This window comes from Dama dama, chromosome 13 (genome assembly GCF_033118175.1).
Source record: "Dama dama isolate Ldn47 chromosome 13, ASM3311817v1, whole genome shotgun sequence".
NCBI classification, from domain to species: Eukaryota; Metazoa; Chordata; class Mammalia; order Artiodactyla; family Cervidae; genus Dama; species Dama dama.
In genome coordinates, this window is record NC_083693.1 from 29,741,244 (window position 1) to 29,760,370 (window position 19,127).

General features: G+C 47.7%; 2 protein-coding genes across 3 annotated transcripts in view; both read right to left on the bottom strand.

Moving 5' to 3' along the window:
* The window catches only part of AP3S2 (adaptor related protein complex 3 subunit sigma 2), a 42,693-nt gene extending 38,794 nt beyond the window's left edge, over positions 1 to 3,899 (bottom strand). The window contains exon 1 of the mRNA XM_061158701.1: positions 3,368 to 3,899. Within this exon, the coding sequence (XP_061014684.1) occupies positions 3,368 to 3,547 (180 nt within the window). The 5' untranslated portion in view covers positions 3,548 to 3,899. The remainder of the gene's footprint in view (positions 1 to 3,367) is intronic.
* Positions 3,900 to 7,033: 3,134 nt separating this feature from the next.
* Positions 7,034 to 15,482, bottom strand: ARPIN (actin related protein 2/3 complex inhibitor). Of its 2 annotated transcripts, none has more exons than XM_061158703.1 (6): positions 15,247 to 15,482; positions 13,947 to 14,022; positions 10,428 to 10,560; positions 9,243 to 9,449; positions 8,659 to 8,822; positions 7,034 to 7,821 (listed from the first exon to the last, which is right to left on the bottom strand). In XM_061158703.1, exons 1-6 carry the CDS (start codon positions 15,336 to 15,338, stop codon positions 7,813 to 7,815), a joined length of 681 nt encoding a protein of 226 aa, XP_061014686.1. In that variant the 5' UTR covers positions 15,339 to 15,482; the 3' UTR covers positions 7,034 to 7,812. The 2 variants fall into 2 exon arrangements, with proteins under 2 accessions (XP_061014686.1, XP_061014685.1); XM_061158702.1 differs by lacking the exon at positions 15,247 to 15,482 and adding an exon at positions 15,025 to 15,161.
* Positions 15,483 to 19,127: the final 3,645 nt, after the last annotated feature.

The window sequence follows — 19,127 nt, forward strand, 5'->3', positions numbered from 1 at the left end:
ACACCAGAAAGCTCAAATGTGATGGGATCTCTTGATGACCCACATTTAATTTCTATTTATACATATGAGGTTCATATTAAGTATGTTTAAAAAAAAAAAGGATATGGAGAGGGAGAAATCAGTCATTAAAACAAAAACAGGGACTTCCCTGGCAGTCTTGTGGTTAAGACTCTGCACTTCCACTGCTAGAGGTGTGAATTCAAATCCCTGGTTAGGGAACTAAGATCCCACATGTCTCTTGGCCAAAAAGAAAAAAGTAATTAAAAGCCCTAGACCAGTGCTCTCAAATCTCAATGTATAATGGGCTTTCCCCAGCGGTCCAATGGTTAGGACTCTGCGCTTTCACTGCTAAGGACACAGGTTCAGTCTCTGGCGGGAGCAGTAAGATACCTCAAGTGAGATGTCTCAGCCAAAAAAAAGCAACAACAACAACAACAACTCAGTGAGTTTGAATAATGAATCACCTGGAAATACTGTTAAAATGCAGACTAATTTAGTAGGTCTGGGGTAGGTCCTGAGACTGCAGTTCTAACAATTTTCCAGGTAATAAGAACGTTACTGATCTGAGAACCATTTTGAGCAGCAAAGCTTAAGAAAACCCTCAGACTGGACTTACCCTCAGAGTCAGAAAATAAACTCAAGTAACATTAACCCCTTTCCCTATATAGCACTGAATTTAGGCTAGAAGTGGTTATCTAAAAGAAACAGAAGAAAAAAGAGGAAAAACATCATTGTGGAGCAAGTACTTTTCACAACTTTGACTTACACAGGTACACAGTGGCTCTCCATATTTAATGAATGGATGAATAATAAAAACTTGCTAATAACTGGTCACTGTAAGTTTAAGGAAATCAATCACTATTTTCTGGTTTCCATTTAAAAGAACTCACAAAGTTTATAGACGCCAGGATGTTGTAAAGGCTTAACTCTGTGTACCCAGAAATACAAATCATGCTAAGCACCGGCATTTTTAAACCAAAAAAAAAATCTTGAAAACTAAAGCCTTTTATCTGACTTTACCAGGAAGTGATGGTAGTCGGTGGGTAAATAGTATGAAATGGTGAGGCTACCTAATTTCTAATTCAACAAAATAGTGAATTACCAATTGCTTACATCTCTCAGTGATTTTCATAATCCCTCATATCTTTTAGGACTCTGCAGTTTCCAAGGTTATTTTCACTCAGGAGCTAATTTAGTTCTTAAAAATCCTACGCTCTCCAGAGAAGATATACAGATGTCAGTAAGGGCATGAAAAAATCAGTCATTAGGAAAAAAGCAAAACCACAAGAAGAATCCACTTAACACCTACTAAAATATCTTTAATCAAAAAGATAATAGAAAATGTTGACAGAGAGGTAGAAAAATTAGAATTTAAAAAAATGTTTATTTTTGGCTGCGTTGAGTCTTAGTCGCAGCACACAGGCTCAGTAGTTGCGGGATTGGCTTAGTTGCCCCAGGGCACATGGGATCTTAGATCCCCAATCAAGGATTCAACCTGAGTCCCCTGCATTGGAAGGTGGATTCTCAACCTCTGGACCATCAGGGAAGTTCCAAGCTGTATTTCTTATATACTGTTGATAGGAATGTAAAATGGCATAGCCACTTTAGAAACCAGTTTGGCAGTTCATCCAAACGACAACTACAAAGTCACTATGTGACTCAGCAATTCTACTCCGAGATACATACCCAAGAGAAATGAAAATACACACTCACACAAAAAGCTTATACAGGAATGTTTATAGCTGCATTATTCACAAGAGCCAGGGGTAGAAACAGCATCTGATGAATGGGTAATCAAAATGTGATAGATCCACTCAATGGATTATGTGCCAAGTCACTTTACTAGCGTCTGACTCATTACTACCCTGGGGACTATAGCCCACCAGGTTCCTCTGTCCATGGGATTCTCCAGGCAAGAATACTGGAGTGGGTTGCCATTTCCTCCTCCAGGGGATCTGCCCCACCCAGTCACTGAACCCAGGTCTCTTATGTCTCCTGCATCGGCAAGCAGGTTCTTTATCACTAGCACCACAGGGGAAACCTATCTATGGAATGTAACTTGGCAATAAAAAGGAATAAAGAACTAGTAACACTACAACATGGATGAACCCTGAAAACGTTATACTAAAAGAAAGAAGTCAGTAATAAAAGACCACATATTGTATGACTCCATTTTACATGAAATGTCCAGAACAGACAAATTAACAGAGAAAATGGATCATTGGTTGCCTAAGACTAGGGGAACTGAGGAGGAAATACAGAATAATTGCTAATGGGTAGAATTCTTTTGGGGATAATAAAAATATTCTGAAATTGTGGTGATGGTTGCATAACTTTTAAAGTACTAAAAACCATTCCACTGTATATTTTTAAAAGGTGAACTGTATGGTATGTAACATATCACAATACCACTTTTAAAAACCTGAGAAAAATTCACACACAAATGCAAACTGAATAGTGTCACTGAATGTTAATATAAATCGATATGATTTAATAAAATGTAACCAAGCTAAAAATTCTATTTAAAAGGTACCCCCCAAAATTTCATTTCTATTCATTCTATTTAACAAGAGGAAATAAAGTCTGAAAGAGGTTTATTAACATAAGGGTTAAAAAAAAAAAAACGGTGCTGCTGAGGCCTGAACTTTCTGACACTTTCCCCTTTATGGTTTTCTCAGTCCACCAATTATGTATGTAACATTTTGAAACCTAGCCACGAAGAAATAAAACGTCGGGATGCAGGAGGCAAATAATGATGCTTATTTTTTCAGAGGAACGTCTTTGTAAAATTCGAACTTGCATTATCACTCACTGAGCCCTCACGCGGCAAGATTTATAATTTCTCAATATTTCCCACTTTGAAACTTTCTTCAATGCTACAGGATAAAAGATGTCTAGTCCCTGGGCACTCCTAGCCTACACTGAAGTAAAACAATTCCAAGAAAGCATTTTTCAAATCCTCTGGCTAAAGCAAAACCATTAAAAAGCTGTGTATTTCTTCCTCCTCGGGAAACAGGTCGTTTAGCGACCAACAAGATTAGTAAGACTTCGTTCAAGCTGTCAAGGAGGCACACCCCCACCACCATTTAAAGTGCCCGGAGACTCTGGGAGAAGTGTCCCAGAATGGCACAGAAATGCCGGGGTCCAGGAAGAGGGAGGAAAGAGCCGGTGAAGAGTCGCGTGGGACCCAAGGCCTGAGACTGGAAGAGTCCTTCCGGGACTTCCCGTCTTCAGAAGGCTGAGTCTGGGGTCACTCATGCTGCCGGACCCCGAGGTCAGCGGGCGCTGCCAGCGTGCGCCGTACGGCCCAAAGAAAGGGAAGGGGGCGCAGGCGCCCTGAAAAGACGTGACGAAGCTGCGCACTCACGAAACGCTGGTAGAAGCGGACCAGCCGCGGCTTCCCGTGGTTATTGAAAACCAGAATCGCCTGAATCATCTTTGCCTGCCACGCTCCTTTCACCACCGTCTGCTTCCAGAGAGCCTCTCCTTCCGCCACAACAAGGACGCTTCCGGCTGGTGCGCTGCTGAGAGTGGTCCCCGGAAACATGTCCTGGCGCCCAGAGGCCTGACCACGAAAAGTCCGGCTTCCCGGCAAGCCTTGGAGGAAAGCTCTGTAGGATGGGTGGCTGGCTGGCGAGGTAAAGGCTGCTGCGGACACTGAGGTTGGGGAAGGCCGTCATCTCGGCTGGCGTTGGTTGCCCACTCAGGGCCTGGCCAGGACACGAACCCGGCTGTCTGCCCTTTGTCTAGAACGACTGCTTTCCGTAGAATCCCGGCCCCGCGCAAAGCCGAGCCCGTCGGAAAAGGATGGGATGGAGAAGCAGAAACCGCAAAAGCAGCCGCGCTCCCAGGTGAAGACCTCCCTTTATCGTGGTCTGCGTTAACACACGCGGTCATGCCTTTCGCTTGACACTGCAGAACGTTCCGAAAATTAGGGAACATCTTTACTTTTTAGTATTACAAACAGTGCCGTAGTGAATTATATATGTGCCTCCTCGTGCAAAAGGGCTGTCTCTCCATGGTAGATAGCGAATGGTGGAATTAAGGGATCTTTAATGCAATTCCTTTTAAAAGGTACCTGCGACCCCAAATTGGTAGGGTTTGTATTTTAATACCTTAGTGGGGGGTGAGTGGAGCACGTCCTTATATTGCAGATAGAGCTGCAAATGGGAATTACCTGCCCAAAGGACAGTTGACGATATGTATAAAAAAGCCTTTAAAATATATTGAACATTAGACCCAGCATTTGCAGCTTAGAATTTATAATACAACGACTGTGGATGTGTGAAAAGATTTAGCCTCAGGAACGTGCATCTCAGCAGTCTTATTTCTGGGGAAATGGGAAGCAACAACTCATTATTCAAATGAAAAATTGGTTAAATGCATTGATCCACGTGCATATGAGAAATATTAAAGTTATAAAAAATCATGTTGTGAAAGGTTTATGGTCTACGGAAATGTTCATGTTATAGCTGTAAGTGGAAAGATTACACGAAGTATATACAGGGACACCGTACTTTTTGTAAAAGACTGTAAGTATATACCCCAAAGGGCTTGCCTGGTGGCTCAATGGTTAAGAATCCACCTGCCAAGCAGGAGAGGCAGGTTTGATCCCTGGGTGGGGAAGATGCCCTGGGGGCTAAAAATGGCAATCCACTCCAATATTCTTGCCTGGGAAATTCCATGGACAAAGGAGCCTGGCGGACTACAATCCATGAGGTCGAAGAGAGTTGGACATGACTTAGCAACTAAACAGCAGCATCAGCATAGCTATTAACATATAAAATTTTTATGTTTGTAAATCAATTTTTTAATAGAAAAGTTTTTAAAATATGGAAAATGGTTATATTTAAAATATAACTGACCAACCCAAAAGACCTTCCCCCTCAGTAATAAATGGGCAAAGGGACTGAATAACAAACAAGGATATACATCTAGGAAACAAAGATGAAAAATACATTTAAGCTCACTATTAATGGGGGGAAAGGCTAATTAAAGTATTAACTTTAAAATTAAAGTATTATTTTCACCTTGTCAATATCAATTGTTAAAATATTATCACATCCAAATCTGCCAAGAGTAGCATGAAAATAGTCCTTTTCTGCCTTGCTGGTGAGATAATTTAGTAAAGCAATCTGGCAATATGACAAGATCTTTACAAAGAATTCCTCGATTTCCAGTAATCTAACTCCTGGGAATCCATCCCTAAGGAAATAACCCCCAAAATATAGTCAGGGGGGAGGGGTAGGCAGGTGAGAGAACTATGTAGCTTAAAATAGTTTTTGACACAGCTCCAAATAGGGATCAGTTAATTACCCAAATTTTGGAAAATGACAGAACTATTAAGGCTGCTTCTGCTGTTTAGCTGCTTCAGTCCTGTCCAGGCTCCTCTGTCCCTAAGATTCTCCAGGCAAGAATACTGGAGTGGGTTGCCATGACCTCCTCCAGGGGCTCTTCATTAAGGCAATCAATCTTAAAAACAATGGTATGAAGACTATGTAACAATATAGATATAGACAATGGTTATATAACATCAGTTGAAAAAGGATTACCAAATTTTATGTGTTGGTATAATAGTGCAGTAACCATGTACAGAGATTGTATATTCGAAGGTCAGGCCACTCCCCTATCTCCATGGCTTTGTAGGCCCTCCTCTCTTGCTGCAAAGTCCCTTTCCACCTGCCTGCCTAAATATCTTCCCATCTCCCCTGCTGCTGCTATAGACCAGATCACTCTAGGCTCTCACCCCCACCACGGCAGCAAACTCCTATCTGGGCTCATTCCCTTCAGTTCCTCTGCAGTCAAGCAATCTTTGAAATATACAAATCAGATTATATTACTCTCCCTGGAATCACTGGCTTCCAAGATATTAAGGATAAAGTCCCAAAACATCAACACTTAACATGCTGAAGATGCCATGCCTGACCTTCAGCCTCTCCTCCAACGCATTTCCACTCCCATCACTCTCAGAGCTCCAGCCATGATGGCCTTTTCCTTCCAGGAGCCTGTCCCCAACCTGCTGAGACCCTGGAGCCTAGCTGTTGCCCCCGGCTTCCCCGATTGACCCACTGTGCCTGCTTCTTTAGGATGGTGGCCCGCCCACAGAAGCTTGCCCTACCCTTTGGGCAGCAGGATGCCCTCCCTGGGTGCCTCTCCCCAAGTCAGTGTCCCCAGTCCTCCTCCTGTTCAAGCCCTCCCTGGCCACTGCATGCTTGAGGTCTCAGCATGCTCAATGGTGAGCCAGCCCCATTCAGGCACAGGACACTAGGGAAGCAGCTTCTACAGTAGCCGGAATGAGAGAACAAGCTGTGAACTGAGACAAGGGCAGCAAGAACAGAAGAGACCCAGGAGCGCTCCAGCCACCTGTAACTTCGGTCAGTCTAAATGAAGTGTTAATCCCAAGCCTCACAGCCATATTGTTGAGCCCAGGCTCAGATATACAGGAAGGCAAATGACAGGTTGAACCATGATAATACATGCTGGGACCTCAACCATGAAAACCATATGGAAAAAAAATGGAGATAATAATCACTTGTGCCTCTTGGGATGGTAAAACAAGTAAAACACTGCAAGTGCTTGGCACAAGTACTAGAACCAAGAGGCCCTCTGCAGTCAGTGACTATAATTATCATCATGGAAAGCATCTAGTGTTGTGTTTGACCCATTAGGGGACTGCGTTAGTTTACCGTCACCCCCTTTTCCCTGAGGCAAGCAGGATCTACATTCTAAGTCCCTACCCATTCTTAGGATATGTAGATTTCAACACCTGATCTCTTCATCGATGTGGATGTGGGCACATTACCCCACAAGATAATCATGATCAAAAGCGTATGGCTTTTAGAACTTCTCTGATGGTCCAGTGGTTAAGACTCTGAGCTTCCAATGCAGAGGATGCTGGTTCGATCCCTGGTTGGGACACTAAGATCCCACATGCTACGTGGTGTGGCCAAAAAAAAAAAAAAAAAAGATATGGCTGTCTTATAGGGAGGTTGCTCAGTTTATACCTAATAATAAAACAGTCAGTGTAGAGGAATCCTTTCCTTAAATTTTACTCATTCATAAAAAATTCTCAAGGTACAAAACAAGAAAAAAAGGGGTTATCCAAAATGTGGCCTGTGGCCTGGTGGAGGGAGTCAGAGAGAAGGAGACCAGCTGGCCATACCTATGAACGAGCTCAGCCTCTGTAAAAAGATCATCCCCAGGAAAACAGCCAAGGGAGGTCGGGAGACAGGAACCCCCAAGGTAGCAGAGAACCAGAGGAAGAAAAAGAACTGGCAGTTCTGGGGGCCGAGAACGGCAGGAGGGAAGAGGAGGCTTGAGCAGGAGGGCAGAGGCCCCCAACACAGAGGACTGGGGAGGAGGGCAGCTGCAGGAGGAAAGCAGGAAATAGGACAGAAGGAGGAGGCCCCGCTAACTTCTCGGAGCCATTCTGCGTACAGATGAGGGATTCCCCCCAGTTCTGCAGCAAGTCCAGGTCTTCTGATTGCCCCAGGGGGGGCTCGCCCTGTGCCTGCCTCCACAAACAAGGCTGCCACTCAGGGCAAGGGCCACCATGAAAATGTCTGGGGAAGGCTAGACTCACATCCAGGGAGGGACCCTACACGAGCCACAGCCTCGCGCCCCACGGTTAACATCGGGGCCTGAGATTTGATTTTAGCAGAGCTTGTTCGAAGAGTATATTTCACGGCGGCTGTAGGGAAGAACCAGGTAAGGTTTGGTGGACCTGGTCCCCTGAGCTCCAGAGTGAAAGTTGATGGAAGAAATGCTCAATGGTGCCAGTGGGTCCTGGAGGTACCCCATCTCTCCTTGACCTCAGTCATCCTAGAGGTAAAGAGAGATGAACAGTATATTTCATAAACGTCTTCTATTGTCATCAAACAAGTGTTCTATCGAGTGGTACTGGTCAAGCCCTCGGCTACCTGCCTTGGCCTCATCTCATTAGCACTGGCCCAAGGAGCCAGCTTGGCAATTCCCATTATTTGATAGTCCAAGACTCACTTTATTAAGACAAAAGGGAATCCATTTTCTCTATCTGCCCCTGTTTTCTCTGGCTAATGTCTTCACTTCATCAGCTAGATAGCCCGTTTTTCTGAGACTTGATTTTAAATGTTCAATTTGGGAGTCTTTTGACACCAATTCAAATCTTTGGGTGAAATACAGCTCAAAAAACCAAATCAACTGTGCATCGGTTGAGGATCAACTAGGGGGCTGACCTTTGAGCCAAAAAAGCTTTTAAGGTCCAAGTCAGCCATCTTCCAGCCACTCTGGGCAGGAAGCCCAGAACAGAGTTGGGGGGAAATGTTCATTCAGCGGCTCAACACGGCTAATGTATTCACTTGAAGTGGAAATGTTTGGAGCCTTCCTGGCATTAAGTCTCCTTGGTTCCCCTCTGCGCTCCCTTTTTCTGTCCCTTACTTTTATAAATCTGTGGGGCTCTCTTGTTGATTGGCACAGTTCAGGCCCACCAGGAAGAAAGGTCCCTTCATACCTTGAGGGGCTTTTCATCAGGCTCACACTCAGGAATTCCACCAAAGCTGGGAGTAAAGTTAAGTTGCTGTCTCTTTCTCCTACCACCCAGCCACAACCAGTCCATACAAAACTCCTGCCAAGAGATAAACCACACCAACGCCTGGTCCACGGTCATCTCCCTGGACCTACCCACTCCTCATCCTCTGCGCCATCCCCCTGCTCTCGGGTCTCGCCTGCAGCCACTCCCGAAGACTTTTGGGCCATGATGTTGTCCGTCCAGGATGCTCCCGTCTTCCTGTCTCCAGCGAAATTACACTTGGTCACTGTTCCAGCCTCAAGTTTGGCTAATGAATCTGAAAGCAGAAATTCAGAATTCCCTCATACTCTCCTCCTTTCCCTCAGAATTCCCTCATTCTGTCTTGCCTCTCTCCATGTGGTGGAAACCTAGCGGGGCCCGGCCCTTCTGCTGGGGTCCTCTAGGCTTGAGGTTGCTCAGGGAGCCCGTGGAGGGGACCCCAGATAGGAGAGGTCACCCACAGGAACCAGAGGATTGAGCAGCACCCCAGGATCCAGAACGTCCAGGCTGTTGTCCCCCAGGCCACTTGTCCAGGGAACTGAGGATCAATCTCAAGAAGTCATGTCTGCAGGGAGGCCGGACCTGACCTGCTCCATGAGCCCTAAGCAGGAGGGGTGGGGGACCCTCAGGCAGGAAGCCAGGAGCCCCCACAGGCCATACAGGGGCATCAGGCCACAGCGAGGGCTGCACTGCTCACCCAGGAAGGGGCTGTCGCCTCGAGTTTTCAGCCGTACCCCAGCCCCGAGTTCGAGCTCCATGGCCTCCATCTCTGACTCGGGCATCCAGAAGGCCACTGTCTCAGCGGGGGTGAGGCTGTCTGTCAGCGCGAGCAGCTCCGGCTTATTCACCAGCCCCTTCAGCACCTCGAGCGTCAGTCTATCCGAGTCACCCTTGGCTTCCACCTCTGCAGTGTAAATGTGAAGTGTGCGATAAATGCTCTCTGCCAGCCGTCCCCCTGGGCTTCCACCAGCACGAGGTGGTCATTACCACTTAACAGCAAGCACTCTGGGAGGGCTCTTTAGAAGCCAGCTGAGGGCTGACTGTTGTACCTGCTCACAAACACCCGCACTCCCATCCTGCCCCTGCTCATTAAGGAGCGCATGCAGAGGATTATGGGTAAGGGCTCTGGAGCCAGGCTGCCTGGCGCACCTCTGCTTTACATGCTGTGTGACCAGAGGCAAGCTACTTAACCTCTCTGTGCCTGACAAATAGGGTGAAACATGGTACCTACCCAATGGGACTGACACGAGGTATAAAAGAAAGATCTAGTGTGTATAAAATGCTTAGCATGAGGCCCAGCACTGCAAACCCTCAGCAGGCGTCAGTGTTTTTACTGTCCCTATTTACAAATGAGAAAACTAGGGTTTAGACAGGTTAAGTAATTTGCCCAAGGTTACACAGCTAGTCGGCGGACGAGGCAGGATTCAAGCCCTTCACACAATTCTGCCATCCCAGGGACCAGGCAGAGGTCTCCCCTGGCTGGGATGGGGTCTGCTGGAACCAGCAGCAAACTTGGATGGTTCTCAGATTCTCTACTGGCCTGGGCAGAGCACAGGGGCTCAGCCAGGGTTCCAACAGCCTCTCACTGCCTACCCTGGAAGTCCCAAATCTGCTGATCTCAGCTTGGGGGTGGGGAGAATGATCCCACCAGACTGCAGGAGACAGGAGACACTGGGAAGGCACCAGGCCCTCAGCACTGAGGTGGGGCACTGGGGACCCTCTGAGTGAACGGAGGGCAGGAAGAGTTCAGCCAGATGGCCCTCAGACCAGACGCCGACTTCAATCATGCTGAGAAGACACTTCTGGCACCTAAGAGACCTCTGGAGGCAAAGGAAGGCCACAGTGTAGGACCCCCAGGGGAGGAAGGGCAGGGGGTACCTACTGTAAGAGGACATGAGGAAGCCCGTGTTCACCTTCCTGGTGGCGCTGAAGTTGGGCTCAATTTCGTTTCCCTTGGGGTCGAACTTACGGCGATGGATGCGACTTGGCCGGATATACAGCACGTAGTAGCACTCCTGGGGCCAAGCAGAGAGAGTGAGGGGCTGTTCACTCCCTTCACCCCACAATGCACACACTCCCCACATGCTCCGGCTGCAACCCCCCAGCCTCACTCTCTACCCTAGAATCCCACCTTGACTCCAAAAGGTATTCAAGTTGGCCAAAGGGCCCCCACTCCCAATATTCATTCATTCATTCATTCATATGTTTAGTAGAGCATGTGCCACACGTGATGAACCATGGCTACACGTCCATGAGAGGGCAGGTTCTGAGCCCAACCCCACAGCCTCCACACGGTCAGAGCCAGAAAGAATAGAAAACCATAACCCATGGACCCCAAATACCACGAAGCAGGAGTAGTAGCAGCCAAGATGCCACGAAAAGGGCTCTGAAATGGAGTTCTGAGTGAGGACTGCCACTGTTCCCCTTCCAACAAATGTGGGCTCTGCAGCAGCATGTGACGCTTAGCCTCAGTTTCCCCTGTTGCCTGGAGACAACGTGAGGTCTACTTTCAGACATGTTGTAAAGATTCAAGATAGAACAGAGGAGCAAGCACAGTGTAAACATGAAGTGTGTGATACATGCTGTCTGCCAGCTGTCCTAATCAAAACAGGAGACAACAACATTGTAAGTCAAATATACATCAAGAAAATTTTAAATAAACACTATAATCCAAAACAAAAACTAGAGATTGAAGAAGAGGAACCCACCACCTGGGACAAACAGGGAGCAAGTTCTCATGGGGTGGAGAAACCTGCAACTGTGCGAGGAAGGGTGTAGGAAGGATTTTAAAGGCCTGGACAGGTACAGAAAACAAAAGTAAACATCCACGTGGACGTCTGAACAATGGAGGGGCCTTGGAAGCCTCATGGGAGTCTGAGCAGCAGAAGCACATGGGGGATGATGTAAGATAGGCCTTGAGTTGGCATCTGGAATTTGGGTTTTACATGGCGGACCAGAGGGAATCCTGAAAGGTTTCTGAACAGCACCTAGACTATGACAAATGTCTTTCAGGAGACCAGCAGGCTGCAGGGCAGGGATGGGCGCCAGGTGCAGCCAGAAGGCAGGAGAGGAGCTGCAAGGTTTAATCAGGACAGGCTGAGTTCCTAAGGGCCCATGTGGGGACATGGAAGGCAGGGTGTGACATGGTCAAGGTAGGAAACCGGTAGGACCAAGCATTACTCACTTGGGGGACCGGGGGAAGAGACTGGAGGCTTGCAGGCTGGTGGTCGCGGGCATACAGTGATTGTCATTAGGAACAAGGAATGAGGAGGCGGAAGGTTTGGAGAGGGACTGGAGAACACCCTGCCTGCAGAGGACAGCTGGGGCAGTCCAGCCCCACATCAGCTCCTGCTGGGCTCTGCTGGGAAGGCTGGCTGGGGTTATAGACTGGGGTGCTCATTCTGCTGACCCACATGCTAAGGAAGGGAGGGTGAAGCAAAGCATCTCCTGGCCTGAAACTAATGCTGAGCTGGAAGCTGAGGGTTCACGAGGGGTGTGGGTGAGAAACTGGCTCCAGGTAGCTGCAGGCCTCTGGAACTTGCTGAGCTCAGGTCTAGAGATCAAGGAGATAAATCGGTCAATACATCTGGGTGGGGTTATTTGGAAGTGGGGAAGGATACAGATTCAGAACTTGTTGTTCAGTTGCTAAGTTGTGTCTGACTCTTTGTAACCCCATGGACTGCAGCACACCAGGCTTTCCTTCCTTCACCATCTCCCAGAGTTTGCTCAAACTCATGTCCATTGAGTTGGTGATACTATCTAACCATCTCACACTGTCACCCCCTTCTACTCCTGCCCTCAATATTTCCCAGCATCAGGGTCTTTTCCAGTGACTAGGGTCTTTTCCAGTGAGTTGGCCCTTTGCATCAGGTAGCCAAAGTTATGGAGCTTCAGCTTGAACATCAGTCCTTCCAGTGAACATTCAGGGTTGATTTCCTTTAGGACTGACTGGTTTGATCTCCTTGCAGTCCAAGGGACTCTCAAGAGTCTTCTTCAGCACCACAGTTTGAAAGCCTCAGTTCTTCAGCACTCAGCCTTCTTTAAGATCCAACTCCCACATCCATACACGACTACTGGAAAAACCATAGCTTTGACAATATGGACCTTTGTCAGCATAGTGATGTCTTTGCTTTTTAATGCGCTGTCTACGTTTCTCATAGCTTTTCTTCCAAAGAGCTTTTCAGAACTAGTGCTCAGGAAAGAAACCCTTGCTAGTAGGGAATGGTGAATGCCAGCCAGGTGTGTCCATGGATACCTGAGATGGGGGATGATAAAGGGCGTGACACCAGGAGGCTGAGAGGACAAGAAGAGAAGGGCATGGACGTGGGACTGAAGCCCCAGGTGGTATCAGCAAGGCAGACTTCACATTTGAGCTGGAAACAGAGGCCCAGAATACAGCAACCCTCCTCCCACCTCACGGCTCCACACTCATGCACACGCGAATGTCCAGGTCCACACCGGTGACCTGCTTTATAAAAATCCAACATTCCAGAACACCCAGCCACACAGGGACACTAAAAGGTGAGCAAGGGAATTCCCTGGCGGCACAGTGGTTAGGACTCCGTGCTTCCACTGCAGGGAACCCGGGTTTGATCCCTGGTCGGGGAACTAAGATCCCCGCAAAATAAGCTATACGTGGACCAAAAAAAAAAAAAAAAAAAGGATGTGAAAGCCCTGCTAAGATATTCACCACTCTGCAAATGGAGTTGCTTCAGGGCTCCTTCAGAAAGCAAACTCCAACAGTACATTTAAAGTAATTCAACTCCAAACAACTCAAGGTACACATGATTTCCCAGCCACACAGCTGGTACCCCAAAGGAAAAGGTCACTGTTGACCTTGCACGTATATAGGCAGGTAACTTTGCTCTGACCTTGTTCATCAGGTCTGGAAGCAGTGGGAACCACCAGACCAGAGCAGAGGGGCCAGGCCCTCAGCCTAGAGCCACTCATGCTGCCTACCCAGAGAAGTTCCCCGCATTCTAGTTCTGTTCCATCAGGAGACAGGACCTCTTCAGACGTCCTTCCAGCCCACTCAGAACCCACAGCTTGAGTCCTGAACCACTGACCTCACCCCGTCCTGCTCTCAGCCCTCCCAGTCCCACCCCAAACACACCCCTTGGTTTAGGGCCTGGTCTGTCTTCTCATCAAGAATCCAGTCCCCACCCTCCACCCCCAACCCTGGTCTGTCTGCCACCCAGCACAGCCCTACTGATCCCTTCCATCCGTGGCCCCTTTTGGTTGCCAATCTCCCAGTCAACCCTCTACCTGTCCTGTGAGCCCCACAAGGAAAGAGCTGGACCCCAAGTCTTGGCACTGGCAGAGCCAAGCAGAGGGAGGTACCCTGGTGGGTGGGAACCCTGAAGCCAGTGCCCTGAGGGTGCCCCCTGGGAAAGATCCTCACCTTCCTGCCGTGGGCATCTGAGATGCTGTGCCGGGATACATCGAGCAATTCTCCCTCCAGCAGGACGCCATCTCCCCTGAGGATGAGAGAGAATGAGGGCTTCACTGGTTCTGTCGTCCCCAGGAAAGAACCACAAGTGCAACGGCCCCACCTGCAGGGCATTACAATCCGCCAAAGAAGAGTAACAACCACCTCACTCGCTTCTATGAAGGTGACATATGACTACATACGGTGAAGGTGCTTTGTAAACTATTAAGCGTTTACGAAATATAAAGAACTTTACTTTTTTACTTAACCAAATTTGGGGGTGGGGTTCTAAGGTCTAAGCTGCTATAAAGTATCTTCCCTTTACACCCGTTTTAAAGCACTTTCATATTTCTGTTCTTATCCATTTTTAGAATGGAGAAACCCAGACTCAGAAGTTTCCTGAGAAGACCAAGGTCACAGGGTCCCTCACTGAGAGGAACTCGACCCTCCCTTCCCAATTCCAGTTTTCATAAAAGCAGAACCTAGGGACTTCCGCCTTCTGAACCATGGAAATGGGAGAGGGGTGGGGGCAACTGAAGGGATGGGAATGAAATGAAACCTCCCTGGACCTTACCTGTCCCTACCCACCCCTCTTAAGCCCTTCATTCTTTGGTGGTGGTTGTTGGTTGTTCAGTGGCTAAAGTCGTGTCCGACCTTTGGCGACCCCATGGACTGCAGCACGCCAGGCTTCCCTGTCCTTCACCATCTCCCCGAGTTTGCTCAAACTCCTTTCTTTGGGTTTGGTCACTGCAAATGGAATGGTCCATTCTTTCTCATAACCTCCGCGTCCATAATGGCAGGGCTGGGCCCTCCTGATACAACACGCCTCCGGGCAGGCCTTGCGCTCCCCCAACCCTTCCAGGCCGACTCCCACCCGCTGTCCCCGTCCCTGAGGACACTGTCCTGCTGGAGCTGGGGGGCAGCCTGTGCAAAGGCCTGAAGACAAGGCAAGGGCAGGTGGTGGCGCGTGGAGTCAGCGGGGCGGGGTAGAGACAAAGGTGGAGGTGAGTAAGCACCGCCTTTTGAGACCCGTTTGGGAGTCGAGACCGACCGTCCGTGAGCGTCACGCCGATCTGTGTCTCCGAGGTGCGTTCCGAGGGGAGCACTGTGAGAGACGATCCCGAGGCCCTCGAGGTCTTCGGCGAGCCCCGCCTTTCCTCCCACCCCCACCCCAACCCCCGCGCGCAATCAGGGAGCCCGGATTCAAAGCAGATGCTCGCGAGCCGACGGAGGCCGGGCCGGGAGGCGGTGGAGAGACGCGGGCGGAGCCTACCGCTGGTGGGCGGCTGGGTCCCAGGCCCCCGGCAGCCGCGCGCTGCGCACCGCCTTGTTGTGGAGGGCGCTATCGTGGTAGATACGGCTCATCCTCCCCACGGCCGCGGCGCGCTCGAGGGCTGGCGAACCGAGCGGGCACGCGGGGCTGGGGCGGCGCGAGGGGAAGCTTCCGGAGGACGCGCGGAGGCCGGCAATTCCCGGCGGCCGATCTGGGGCTGCGCGGCCAGTCCCCGGGCGTTCCCGCGCGGGATTTAAAGGGGCCGAGCCCCATTCCTGTCCGCAGTACCTTGCTTGGTGGGAAATGGGCTTCCGGGAGGACCGGGCTGGGGCCTTAGCCCGGAGGTAGGGGTGGGATGAGGGAGAGAGCCACTCTCTTCTCTTTTCTTTCCCTCGTCCTTGTTACTAGTGGGAGGCCCCTACTCCCTACATGCACAAATTGAGGCTCAGAGAGCCCATAGGATCAGCTCTGATAGAATGCGTTTCCAGAGAGCAGAAATAGGAAAAAGGGAACGGCCCCTGAGGCGACTCGTGGAGAGTGCCTGCCTGCTCTTTTGCCCAGGTGAGGTCTACAGTGGCCGAGGGAGGGGTTCTTGGGATCTGTCACGAAGGAGCCTAGGCTTGGGTGTCAGATCAGCTGACCTACCAAGGCTGGAATCCGTGCTGTGTGAGCTTGGGCAAGTGCCTCAACCTCTCTGAGCTTCTTACTCTGTAAAACGGGGTCAAATCAGAGGGGTTGTAAGGGTTTAATGACTTCCCTGGTGGCTCAGTGGTAAAGAACCCTGCCTGCCAATGCGGGACACGCAGATTCGATCCCTGAATTGGGAAGATCCCCTGGAGAAGGAAATGGCAACACACTCCAGTATTCTGGCCTGGATAATTCCATGGACTGAGGAGCCTGGCGGGTCCTACAGCGCACAGGGTCGCAAAGTGTCTGACACTACTGAACGACTAAGCATGCACGCTGTGCACTGCTATATATAAAATAGATAACTAGCGAGGACCTACTGTAGAGCAGAGGGAACTCTAGGAAATACTCTAATGACCGGCATAGAAAAAGAATCTCAAAAAGAGTGGGTACATGTGTATGTGAACTGATTCACTTTGCCATACACCTGAAACTAACACAACATTGTAAATCAACTATACTCCAATAAAAATTTTTTTAAAAATAAAATTTGTCACTAAACCAAAATCACATAGCTGGTAAATAAAATCAGTTTTCAAACCGAAAAAACAAAAACTCCCCAGGCTGATATAAGGAACTCACATAACTCAATAGAAAAGTCGAGGGAAATGATTTTTAAAAATAGGTCAATGAACTAAATAGATATTTCTCCAAAGAAGACATACATATGGACAAAAGATGTATGAAAAGCGGCTCAGTATCACTAATGATCAGAGAAACTCAAACCAAAACCACAATAAGGTATCACCTCACACATGTTAGAATGGCTATTATCAAAAAAACAAAAGGTAAGTGTTAGCAAGGATGTGAAGAAAAGGGAACCCTTGTATGGCATTGATGGGAATGGAAATTGGTACAGCCACTATGGAAGACATTATGGAAGTTTCTCATGAAATTAAAAAGAAAACCACCAAATGATCCAGCAATCTCACTTCTGGGTATATGCACAAGGAAACTGAAATCAAGACATCAAAGGAATGTCCACATGCCCATGTTTCTTTCAGAACAGCCAAAAAGTAGAAGCAACCTAAATGTCCATCAGTGGATGAATGGAAAAGGAAAATGTGGTATATGCATACTATGGAATATTATTTGAGTTGGAAAAAAGAAGGAAAGCCTGCCGTTTGCTGCAAAATGGATGAACCTGGAAATGAAAGAAGCCAGGCACAAAAAGACAAGTAGTGCATGATCTCATTTACATGGGGAATCTAAAATAATCAGACTCATAGAAGCAGAGAGTGGAGAGGCTGTCAGGGTCTGAAAGGGGGAGGAAGAAACAGGCAGGTAGTAGTCAAAGGGCACAGTGTTTTAGGTGTACAAGATGAATAATACCTGGAGATCTATAACTACAAGATGCCTGTAGTTAACAATATTGTGTTATAAACTTAAACATTAACTGAGGGTAGATCTTACACTGAATGTTCTTACACACATACAAACACACACACACTACAAAATAATAAGAAGACTTGAGGAAACTTGGAGATGACAATGTTTACAGCATAGCTTGTAGTGATGGTTTCATGACTGTGTACTTATCTCCAAGCTCATGAGGTGTATACCTTAAATATGTACAGCTTTTTGTATGTCAGTCATACCTGGGGACTTCCTGGTGCTCCAGTGGTTAGGACCCTGTGCCTCCAATGCAGGGGACTCAGATTCAATCCCTGGTCAGGGAATTAAGATACCACATGATGCACCAAGGGGCAACAAACAAACCTGAATAAAATGATTTAAAAAACCAACCAACCAAAATATTCTCAGGTTGGTCACAGCCCCATGGCCAGAATACCGCCCCCCCCCCCCCCACCTCCTTCCCCTTTCTGTATCATCTTTTTCTTTAAATGGCTCCAAATCTTCACGGCCTTTTATGGCAGCCACTAGCTATATGTGGCTATTTAAATTTAAATTTTAGTTCAGTGCAGTCGCTCAGTCGTGTCTGACTCTTTGCAACCTCATGGACTGTAGCACGGCAGGCTTCCCTGTCCATCACCAACTCCCGGAGCCTGCTCAAACTCATGTCCATCAAATCAGTGATGCCATCCAACCATCTCATCCTCTGTTGTCCCTTTCTCCTCCTGCTCTCAATCTTTCCCAGAATCAGGGTCTTTTGAAATGAGTCAGTTCTTTGCATCAGGTGGCCAAAGTATTGGAGTTTCAGCTTCAACATCCGTCCTTCCAATGAATATTCAGGACTGATTTCCTTTAGGATGGACTGATTGGATCTCCTTGCAGTCCAAGGGACTCAAGAGTCTTCTCCAACACCACAGTTCAAAAGCATCAATTTTTCGGTGCTCAGCTTTCTGAGCATACTTTCTGAGCAACTCTCACATCCATACATGGCTACTGGAAAAAACCATACATAACTTTAACTAGATGGACCTTTGTTGGCAAAGTAATGTCTCTGCTGTTTAATATGCTGTCTAGGTTGGTCATAGCTTTTCTTCCAAGGAGTAAGCATCTTTTAATTTCATGGCTGCAGTCACCATCTACAATGATTTTGGAGCCCAAGAAAATAAAGTCTCTCACTATTTTCATTGTTTCCCCATCTTATTGCCATGAAGTGATGGGACCGGATGCCATGATCTTAGTTTTTTGAATGTTGAGTTTTAAACCAGCTTTTTCACTCTCCTCTTTCACTTTCATCAAGAGGCTTTTTAGTTCCTCTTCACTTTCTGCCATAAGGGTGGTATCATCTGCATATCTGAGGTTATTGATATTTCTCCTAGCAATCTTGATTCCAGCTTGTACTTCATCCAGTCTGGCATTTCGCATTATGTACTCTGCATATAAGTTAAATAAGCAAGGTGACAACATACAGCCTTGACACACTCCTTTCCCAATTTGGAACCAGTCGGTTGTTCCATGTCCAGTTCTAACTGTTGCTTCTTGATCTGCATACAGATTTCTGAGGAGGCAGGTAAGGTGGTCTTGTATTCCTATCTCTTTAACAATTTTCCACAGTTTGTTGTGATCTACACAGTCAAAGGCTTTGGTGTAGTCAATAAAGCAGAAGTAGATGTTTTTCTGGAATTCTGTTGGTTTTTCTATGTTCCAACGGATGTTCATAATTTGATCTCTGGTTCCTCATCTTCTTCTAAATCCAGCTTGAACATCTGAATTTTTTAGTTAATTAAACCTAAATAAAATGTAGAGTTCAATTCTTCAGTCTCACTAGCCACATTTCAAGGGCT

Coding starts and splice junctions, on each gene's coding strand:
- ARPIN (XM_061158703.1), bottom strand. CDS start 15,338: ATGAGCCGTATCTACCACGATAGCGCCCTCCACAACAAGGCGGTGCGC. Junction 14,023..15,246: donor GACCCAGCCGCCCACCAGCG/GTAGGCTCCGCC, acceptor TCTCATCCTCAG/GGGAGATGGCGTCCTGCTGG. Junction 9,450..10,427: donor CTTCCTCATGTCCTCTTACA/GTAGGTACCCCC, acceptor TTTACACTGCAG/AGGTGGAAGCCAAGGGTGAC.